We start from the raw sequence: 10,978 nt of genomic DNA, 5'->3' as shown, positions 1-10,978 counted from the left end.
TAATTATCTGATGACCCAGTTGCTGTACGTGGCGGACAGGACTTAGAAAGTAAGAGGCAAATTCTTCCGACCTGAAATTACAGAGCAATTTAGGACCACTTTCATAAGTTATTTTCTAACTCTACAAGGGCCAAAAATGACCCGACTCTGATTTATCAATACTGGACCCACTCGAATGCAAACTAAGAGTCTGTGTATATACCCATGCCCAGACACGGAGTCAGCCCTCAATTCCCTGGTGCAGGTGAGCCTGGGCTGGGCAGTCCCCACATTTAACTGCAATTTACTTTTAGCTTTCATTGTCCAGTTTTCACCAGGATCCTCCTCTGCAAGTGGGTAGGCAAAGGCTGCTGAGGATGGACACTTCCCTGGTGCAGTCAGCATACAGCTGGTTGGGCAGAGGAGCGGATCTGGGAGTGAGACCTCCATGACTTCCACTATGGCGAGGAAGCCCCAGTGGCCCAGGCAGTGAGGCGCAGAGCGGGGCTTACCCTGGGGGCAGCTGACTGCAGAACCCAGCTTGGTCACCACTCTGCTCTGGTGTCTTTCTGGTGCCCAGGATTTGGGTCATCATTTAGGAATTCTGATTTTGGTTTGGTTTATTTAGATGCATACTTAATGATTAAATTTGACTCCTTGTGAGCGCAGGTCCTTTCCACAGATGATGCAACATTTCAAAACTTGTGAGGTTGTCTTTCCTTTGGAGTTTGCAATTTTGTCGAGAGATTTCACCCATTAAACCTTGGGTGACTAACACTGAGCACTTACAGTGTAGCAGGCACCCATTAAGAGTCGCTCACATGCATTGGTATGTGTAGGTGCATAGAACCGTGCCCGGCCCGGAGCGAGGCTGTATTATGTTTGCTCTCCTTATCCTTATGGATCCTATGAAGTACGTAGCTACCCAGGTCACAGATGATGAAACTGAGGCACAGAGCGGTTAAACAATGTACCCAAGGTTCCACAGCCAGCCAGTGAAGAGCTGGGATTTGAACTCAGGCACTTTGGTTCCAGAGCTTGATCCTTAACCACTCCTCAGAATCCTATACAGGACACAGTAAAGCTGGATGTTTTCAGGGTGTGGGGCTCCGAAAGGGAGAATGAGGAGCTGAGGGGTGGTGGTCAGTCCTCGAGGAAGAAGCGACTCATCTTCTTCATGGAGATCGGGATACAGGGTAGCAGAGGGCAGGAGGCTGGGGACCCCGGCAGCAGTACCCCTCTTGGTGTCACACCAAGCACAGGCTGGCCTGCCAGGGTCCCATCCCATGCCCCTTGTGTGACTGGAGATTGGAGAGCCATTGTAAGGGGGATAAGAGCAGCCAGAATTCCTTCCCACTTCTCAGGCTGTGGGGCTTCAAGTCTCTCTCTGTTTCCTTCACACTGCCAGCATCTCAGATGTAACAGAAGCTCGTGTGATAGATTTTTGTACAGCAGTTTCTGATGACATAGCCTAGAACTTTCTTTACCAAATTGGCAGAGAAAAAGAATAAAATAGCTCAAAGCAAAGTGATTTTAAGATGAGAACTGGCAGGCATAGTGGCTCATGTCTGTAATCTCAGCACTTTGGGAGACTGAGGTGGGTGGATCACTTGAGGTCAGGAGTCCAAGACCAGCCTAGGTAACACAGCAACACCCTGTCTCTACGAAAAATCCAAAAATTGGTCAGGTGTGGTGGCATGTGCCTGTAGTCCGAGCTACTTGAGAGGCTGACGTGGGAAAACTGCTTGAGCCTGGGAGGAGGGGATTGCAGTGAGCCGAGATCACGCCACTGCACCTCAGCCGGGGTGACAGAGTGAGACCTGTCTCAAAAACAAAATAACAATAACAATGAGAATTTTTCAGTAGTGGCAACACCAGCGCATTTTGGTGTCTAGAATTGACACAGGCAAGGGACATTAGCAAGACAGACGTGCATACGATGGAGGCCAAGGGCTCATGGGAGCTTGTGGAATGAAAACCTTGCAGGAGAGATGCCAGGGGCATGAGTCACGTGCCTTGGACAGAATGAGGAAAGAGTATGGCTGAGGCAGAACCAAATGAGAGACCAAAAGTAGGCATAATCCGTGTTTCCTGTTTGCGCTTTTTTTTTGACTTTTTGAAATTTAGCTTCCTGGGTTACTTTCTGATTTGTTCATAAATGCGGTGTTGTCTGATGAGCTGGACCATGCGAAGCTCTTGAGGCAGACATCATATCCCCAGCCCTGAACATTTGCCATGTGCCTAAGTATTCATTGAATGAGGGACTGAATTCATAACTGGGGTTATGAGCAACTGCAAGCAGCTTGCCACGGGTGGGGCGTGCCTTGGATATGAGAACTATGTGCATGGATAACCCTACCTTCCCCCAAGGAAAATAAGGCACAAGTGTTCCTAAAACTGGAGAAATCTGCAGGCCAGAAAATACCTCCATATCATGCTGGCTCGCCAGGTACAAGCCCCAGCGAGAAGAAAGTACAAAACCAGAATGGGATTTGGAGCCAACTTCCTGTGGAAGGGGCACAGCAGGAGGAGGTCCCAGCAAAGGAAAGCCAAAGCCCCTGGCCTGTGTTACCACAAAACACAGCAGCAAGGCCAAGACCATGAGACATGCTTTTCAGGAAGCCTCCCCCTGCCCTTCCCACCCCACCCTGCCCTCACCTGCTGGAAGCTCCCACCTGATCCACGTCATTTTGTCAGAGGTGTCTCTGGGTCGGAGCAGAGCCCTGACAGGTGTGGCTGCAGCTTAGAGTCGATCATGGATTAAAAGATTCCAGGCCTCTAGTTAGATTTTTTTTATGCCTTTTGATTTTTATATACCATACAGATGTGTGTATAAAACATATATTCAATATTAAATTGATCAAGTGAATATCCATGCAGCTGTCACTGAGGTGAAGAAATAGAACACGGCTGAGACCACAGAAGCTCCTGTCTGCCCCTTTTTCATCACACCCCCACCTTCCACTTGGAGGCAACCATTTTCCTGACTTTTAAGATCGTTGTTTGCTTGCTTTCCTTTGTAGTTTCACCAACTTTGAGTTCACTGCTAAACTCTTTAAGTTAGTGTCGCCTTTTGTTTCGCTGTATGTAAATGGAATCATTGAAAATGGACTCCTTCTCCTTTTGCTCAGCATCGTTTGTGCGATGCACCTGCCTCACACTGGCAGATGTAGCTGCTGTGGGCTCTTCTTATTGCTGGGTAGTGTTCCATCGTAGGAATGTGCTGCAGTTCCTGCATTCATCCCAGTTAGGAGCTTCCGTGAACATCCTGTAGTGTTTCCTGATGAACGTTTGCAAGCATCCCTGGAGGACTCACTAGGTGGAGAATGGCTGGGTTGAGGGAAGCTCTGCCTCCACCTTTACTAAATACCGCCAGAATGATTCCATAGCGGTGGCACCAGTTTGCCCTGCACCAGCAAGGTGGAGACGTCGCAGTGCTGTGGCATCAGAACTTGGCATTGTCAGACTTCTTGTTTTTGCCAGTCTAGTACATGAAGGTGTCTCATGGAGTTTTACTTTGCTTTTCTCTCAGTTACCAATGAGATTGAGTGTCTGTATGTTTGTCAACCATTTAGATTCCATCTTTTCTGAATTACCTGCTCAGGTATTTGGACACCCTCCTCTTTGATTGGGTTTTTTCTTGCAGTTATGAGTAGGGCTTGCTTTCTGTGATCCGGACACAAGCTGTGGGCAGGTATTGTTTTAAATGCCTCTCATTCACCCCACTCTAGGGTAATGGGGATGTCTGAACACTCCACAGCTGACACTGGATGAGGCCAAGAGCAGTTAATTAGTCACAGGTACTCACAGCCCAGAGGAGGCCCGCACAGGGCCACAGGGGGCTGCACGTGGGAAGAGAGTGAACCAGCAGAGGCTATGGGAGGCGGGCTCTGCAGTAACAAGAGGGTGAGGTGACCCCCGGTCCCCACAAGAGGATGTGATTCACTTGTTTGAATAATTCCACAACCTGCTACTCAGGGATGAGCAGAAACTGTACCTGCCGCCGTGATAAGAAGGGGGTTTGGCTGGGGGGCCTCGTCTGTGTGGGGAGGGAGCCTGCAGTTAGGCCATTTGAGGCCCCTCCAATTTTGCCAGATGCCAAGGCAGCATATAATTTAGAACCTTAATTTTGGGCCATACCACAGATGTATGTGTTGCAAATACCCTGTCTCACTTTTTGGCTTACCTTTCCCCCCTTTTTAGGGCATTTTGATGAACAGAGATTCTTTCTGTATAATTCATACCTTTTTATATTGCAATTAATTCTTACTATTACAAAGTCAAAGCCATTCTCTACAATGCCTTCTGAAAGCTTAGCTGTATGGCCATCAGTTTGACTTTGAATCTAAACTGAATCTAAGTGGATCAAATATGCCTCCAACTTCCCGGTCCTTTAGGGAGACCAGGGCCCCAGGTGACTTCCCTTAAGCCCTTCTTTTCTCAAGGTGAAGTTTCTCCAGGGCTGCTCACCATTCCCTCTTCTCGCTGCAGCCAGCACAGATCTGAAGCCAAAACCGCCTGAGGGACACTCTGGGAGGAAGTGTCCATCCAGCCCTCTTCCAGCCCAGCCTCAGTGTGCTTTTAGTACAGGCTCATTTAACACAGCTGGGTGTCACTGCACTGGTGCTGCTGGTTCAAGGCCCATCAGGCAGTTGGGAGAGGGGACTGCCCACCTCCACAGGCAGGTGACCTTCCCGATCGTGGGACTCAGCTGTGAAGACGGCTGTGGATGGCACATTCCCTCCCTTGTCTCCGTAACTGCTATTATTTTAATAAACAGAACTCAGCTCATTCAGGGGATCATTCAACTGTAGATGTCATCTTCTCTCCTGTAAGCACTAGGGTTAAAATTTCAAATGATCATTGTTTGTGTTGGTTTTCCGCATGTGGAAATAGCGTAATAGCAACGTACTAGCAAATACATACAAGAGCCAAGCACAGTCTGGAGCCCTTTCTGTGTGTTAATTCATCATCCGCGCAACCTCCCACATATCATACCTGCCCCTACTTGCATCCAGTATTCATCTTTATTCTGTGCAGAACCTGTGGCCTGATATTGGCCCTTGGACCTATATCAGTAAAGTTCTCTCACACAAGTGACCCGGCCAGGCAGCCACCCAGCCTTGCTCTCTGCCACACCCAGTGTCAGGGGAAGTGGCTTCAGATGGAGCCCTCCAAGAAGAGGCCATGGAGTCACTTAGTTTTCATTTTCATAAAGATTAGCTGAAATATCTTTAAGAAGAAAGACTACTGTCATCTGTGAACATGAGTCATCTTCTAAAAAAACTAGAGAGAATGGGCTTAAAATAAAACCAGAACATCCGAAGAAACTTGGAGAAAGCCAGAATGAGAAATGGTAGCATAGATGAGAGACGATCCTGGTAGAGTTTAGTCCATAAAGATAAAGGCCGGTGGGTCCGAGCCAGAGCCTGGCAGCCACGCTGAGTCCTTCCTTTCCCTCCTCCCGTCCTCCGATCAGCCGCCAAGCTGTGTCCACTGTCCTCACACCCACCGGAACACTGACTGCAGGCAGCGAGGGGTTCTGCCTGCTTCCCGACGCATCTTCCCCGTGGCCAACGGCGGCTGGCACGTGGTGGCTCTCAGCAAGCATTGGTTAGACTACAATATTGATGAGTTGCCTGGGACTCTGTCTGCTCCTCTCCACTCCTTCCCCTGTCTCTATTGAGACCCTGGCCGTCTCCAGCCTGACTTCCAGTGCTCTCTCCCTCCAAACCACAAGCAGGATCTCCTTAAAATACATGAGCAGTTTGGCCACCCTCTTCCTTTGGGTACTTTGTGGCTCCTCCTGGCACAGGGTCGAGCCCTGACTCCTCTGCGGCCTCTCTCATCTGGGCCCTGCTTCCCTGTGCAACCTCCTCTTTCGTGGCTTCTCACCCTCCCTGTTGTTCCCCACCTTCCTGCAGTACTGTCAGGGTGCCCACCTCACGCCTCTGCGCACGCTGGACCGCCTGTCTGGAGCACCTTCCCACCCTGCCTGGCAGACCCTGTCTTGTCCCCCGGTTCCCACTCAAGGATTCCTCCTTCTGGGAATTGTTCCCCAGGAGTCTCCTCTATCCTGTCATTTTGGAGGCAGCACACCATCCGCAGTGTTCCCTGGGCACCTTGTTTTAATACCTGTCATAGTGCTGGCCACACCATTCTTTCAGCTGGTCAGTGCAGTCTTTTCGAAGGCCAGGCACCGTCCTGGACATCGGGGATGTGGTGGTGAACAAGGCACTGGGCCCTGCTCTCCTGAAGCTCCGGGTGGAGGGAGGGAGGCAGAGTGCACCGGTCAGCACGTAGCTGTACAGGAAAACGTCACCGTGGTGCAGGTGCCCCTGTCGTCATTCTGTAACTGGTCATTCAGTGCCTGATCACACTTGGCATTTATTGAATGTCTGCCATGTGCTGTTTTATCAGCAGTGGAGGCAAGTGAGCTCATGGAACCCTCATGGTTTCCTCATCTTGCAACTGAGGAAAATGCGGCATGGAGGGCCAGAACCTGCTTTCAAGCCTGGGCTCTGAGCTCTCACCTGCTTTGCCGTGATGCTAGTCACCTGATGTCCCATCAAGGCGGTCATTGTCCCCTCAGAGGCCCTTAAATCATCAGTGGGGGTGGAGGGTGTCACCTGGGGCTTTCTCAGAGAAAGTGACTTCAAAGCAGGGACCTGAAGGTTGCACAGGGGTTCGTTAAACACAAGGGCAGGGTGTAGCATCTTCCTGCCTGAGGGAACAGCCCAGGTGAGGCTCAGAGGGAGAACAGAGGGCAAAGTGGAGGAAAAAGGCTCGAAAGGGTTAGAGAAGTGTTGGGAGCCGGAGCAGGCGGAAGAGCCGTGAAAGTGTGTTGAGCAGTTGAGGCTTTGCTCCTGGAGCAGTCGGAAGCCAAGGGACAGTTGGGACTTGATATGAGCTTCTCTGACTGCTGATGGAGAACAAATTGGATAGGCACCAAAGTGGATGTGGGAAGACCAGTTTAGCCAAATCATTCCCAGGCAAGAGAGGATAGGGGTCTGGACTAGGGTGGAGGCTGGAGAAATAGAAGTGGATGGAGCAGAGAATTTGAGGGAGAAAAATGGTCAGCATTTGGACACTGTTTGGTTCGAGGGTAAGGATGAGAAGGAGAGGAGACAAAGATGCCACCAGAGTGTCTGGGACAAGCAGGTGACCAACCGATGATACCGTTGATGGAGATGCAAACACAAGGGTTGGAGATGGTATGGGTGGGAAAGAATGCTGATGTTCGGGACGTGTGTGCATCTGTGGTCCCCAGGGCGCATGTGAGTGGCTGTTGGAAGGTTGAGGCTGGCTCATGAGAGAGTTGGCTGGATATTCAAATCTGAAAGTGTATGCAGATTGTGTTTGAAGCTCTGAGAGTGGATGAGTTTATTGAGGGAAACTGAGGAAGAGAGAGGTGCCTGTCTCCTTGTCCGCTGTGAGCTCCTACCTGCATATCCAGTATGGTAGCCACTAGCTACATGTGGCTGTTTAAATTTCAATTCAGATTAAATGGGCCAGGCTTGATGGCTCATGCCTGTAATCCCAGCACTTTGGGAGGCCGAGGCAGGCGGATCACCTGAGGTCAGGAGTTCAAGACCAGCGTGGCCAATATGGTGAAACCCCTCTCTACTAAAAATACAAAAAATTAGCTTTGTGTGGTGGCAGACGCCTGTAATTTCAGCTGCTTGGGAGGCTGAGGCAGAAGAATTGCTTGAACCTGGAATGTGGAGGTTGCAGTGAGCCAAGATCGTACCATTGCACTCCAGCCTGCGCAACAAGGGCAACACTCCATCTCAAAAAAAAAAAAGAAATTTGAAATTCAGTCCCTTGTTCACTAGCCATGTTTCAAGTGCTCAGTAACCGTGTGGCTAGTGGCTCCTGTTACAGGCAGCGCAGATGACAGACCATTTCCATCATCACAGATAGTTCTATTGGACAGCACTCAATCTTTACCTTATCTTTATTTTGTAGCTACAGTGCCAAGGTACTCAGAAAAACACGTGCAGTTCCGTAACTTAAAGACGTTTAAGAAGTAGACAGGCAGCCCTTTGCTGCCCTAAGGGTCAGGAAAGGAATCCCATGGGCTCTTTGGAGCCATTTAAATAAATGATTGGCCTCCTACCGGGTGTGCACAGGGGCCATGGCACCCGAGCCAAAGCACAGGAATGTCAGCAAACAGCACTTCTCAAGCGAGAGGAGGACTCAGTCCTTCCTACATTTGTCTGACTTCACTCTTAGTTCCCTCCTGGGCCCACAGACAATAGCACATACGCATTTGAACACATACAACCTTTTAGGTAACTGTTTACAACAAGGGAGTGATAAACTGAGAGTGTCCACAGAAAATCAGATATTGAACTTTCCATTTCAGAAACCAGTTCTGCGTTGTGAATGTTCAGTTTTTGTTTTTGCTTTTGTTTTTCATCTTCGTTGAGGGTGTACCTTTGTCCTTTATTTTCTTTTTCAGTCGGATGTCATGGATCAGAATTTGTTAAATTTCCTCCCAGAACAAGAACATTCAGAAGTTTATAAAATCCTTTCTTCCCATATGCTTGTGACGGATTCCCCCTCCCCAGAATACTTAAAATGTAAGTTTAATTTTTATGGTTTTACAAGCTAGAAAGATGAGAATTTTGCTTTTGAAAGGAGGTTAGAATGAATTAAGAAGGGAGAACTAATTTTAAGAATAATTTTCCTCATGACTCAGAACATTTCCAAGATCCTTAGAGGTATATTTTAGGTTTAAAGCTAAAACTGGAATTTGGAATATGTAAGACATTTGGCTTTTATGTGGAAAATTTGAAAGCAGAGAACTCAAGAATAATAATTTATTTTGTGTATATGACAAGATTCCTCTTTTTTTTTAATGAGAGTCTTTTAGTAAGAAAGAGTGCAAACATCGGTGAGGAATCAGCTCATCGTGGAGGATACTGTGATGCTAAATTCATAGAATATCAAGAAACCAACTGAAAACTGAATCATTAGGTCCAAAATGCAAATTCTGTCCTCCTGAGGCTCTCACCTGGTTATTTATATACATTTTTGTGTTCTGTGGAATTTAGAAGTTTTTATCAAAATATTTGGCAACCTAGGTAGAAGGCTAACCTCGATGCCTCATGAACCACGTGTCGCTTAATGAAGCATACACAATTGCATGAGGTAGCAAAGCTGCTTGTATCAGTGCAAGCCTGAGTCCATTTTCCATGAATAATCTGTCCTGTCGTACATCTGATTTTACTTCAAAGCAAAAAGATTAAATTAAAGGGAGCAGCTCTATATGAGCTGCTGTATTTTAATATACCGTATGAAAACAGCCGGAACTAATCAATGCTGACATCACCAACCACAGACATCTGGGAGCAAATTAAGACTAATTGGGTCCATGTATGGAATGCAAAATATCTATGAACGATGGAAGGAAACCCCTGGGCAGCAAGGGTTACAAACCAGGTCCAAAAGTCAGTTGTAATGAGAGAACTAGCCTGGCCATGTGTAGACTAAATCCCATAAGAGTTTTCACAGAGACGCTACTTGTTCAGAGTCTGTGCGATGCTCACGACCCCTTTCTCTCCTCTTCTTCCTTTAACGGCCCAGCTGACAGCGATTTAGAGTTTTATTGCCATCTTCTCAGAGGCAGCTTGAACCCAAAGGAATTTCCAACTTATGAATACATAAAATTTGTAGGAAATTTTCGCTCTTACAACAATGGTAAGCTTTAATTGTCATATAATTGTGACAGTGTCTTTTCTCATGCAAACGTGCACATGGGGGCATTAAGAATCGCCCAGGGAGGAGGAGGGAGAACGTGTGCTTTTCACATTTGCCTTTGAATTTTCAAGTTCCCAGGATGTGTTTTTGTGCTCATCGATGTTCTCTCCCATTCAAGAGGAACGCACTCCCACACCTGTTTGTGCCGGTGCACACGGTCCCACTGAAACACACGTTATTCGTTTATTTGTCTTCAGGCTGATGAAATCATTCTGTACTGTGAGAAACAACGTACAGTGAATACAGAACAGGCTCAGCCTACATACTCTGCCGAACAGGCCTTCGTGGTGACCTGACGATCCATAACCTTGCCTTCTGCACTTTTTCCCTCCCCTGGCGGTACTGCTGTGAGCGTGTTTTAGTAGACCTGGTCCGTAGCTCTTCTGCTCACTGTGGCCCTGATGCACAGCAAAGGGGTCCTTTGACAATGAGCCAGCAATCTGCATTGGATGAATTATCAAACAGGATAAGCCAAGCGGCAAAGTCTTATTTTCTGAAATTACCTGGATACCTAATTGTCTCAACTCTGACTGCAGAGACAACAACTCTGAACTAGACTAAAACACTTATTTTCACTTTTGAGCCCTGCGAAATGGGAATGCAGGTCTGAGGCCAGGAATTCAGAAACCGAGTCCGAGCTGACTTGGTTATGGGCTGAGCTCAGGAAGGCCTGCATTGTGTTTTCTGGGCTCCTCCAAACAATACAAAACAAGTCACTTTGAAACAGCTAACATTTCATAAAGCAGCAAAGATGGAAAAAAAAAAAAGTGTTGACAGGGAATGGGGGAAAAAAGAGGAAATGAGAAAAATACCAAAGGAATCAAAAACAGAAAGATGAGCTGCAGAAATGAGGGGGAGATGCAGAGAACAGAAGATGACAGCATTAGCTTCTGCTGCGTTCTTTACCGCTGTTTCACTCTGGACATGGTGGGTCTGTCCCCTCAGTCAAATGAGTGCCGGGGTTTCTATTAGGAACAGCCAAAGTAATGGCACCAAGTCCTCACGTTGAGGCTAACCAGGATTTTTCCTTCCACCTCAGATGGTCCTCTGTTGTATGTTATTTGCATAAATATACATGCTTTGTTTAAAAGGCTCCAACTAGATGCTAAAACTTAGTGTAATCCTGCCAGCATGATTTTCAGGTCCAGGGTGCAGGACTTATGCCTGGATGGTGGGCTCCTTGGCCAACTGGGAGGCCCTTCTGGGAACAGACCCATCCAGGGCTTAAGGTGTT

At 47.7% G+C, this 10,978-nt stretch overlaps 1 protein-coding gene across 1 annotated transcript in view; it reads left to right on the top strand.

The window, feature by feature from the left end:
- Positions 1–10,978, top strand: part of NPAS2 (neuronal PAS domain protein 2) — a 188,267-nt gene that overhangs the window by 130,062 nt on the left and 47,227 nt on the right. The window contains exons 6-7 of the mRNA XM_011969592.1: positions 8,444–8,564; positions 9,571–9,684. Coding sequence (XP_011824982.1) covers positions 8,444–8,564; positions 9,571–9,684 — 235 coding nt within the window. The remainder of the gene's footprint in view (positions 1–8,443; positions 8,565–9,570; positions 9,685–10,978) is intronic.

This window comes from Mandrillus leucophaeus, unplaced genomic scaffold (genome assembly GCF_000951045.1).
Source record: "Mandrillus leucophaeus isolate KB7577 unplaced genomic scaffold, Mleu.le_1.0 Scaffold9, whole genome shotgun sequence".
Classification (NCBI taxonomy): Eukaryota; Metazoa; Chordata; class Mammalia; order Primates; family Cercopithecidae; genus Mandrillus; species Mandrillus leucophaeus.
The sequence above is the reverse complement of the archived record's forward strand: the minus strand, read 5'-3'. Positions and strand labels throughout refer to the sequence as shown.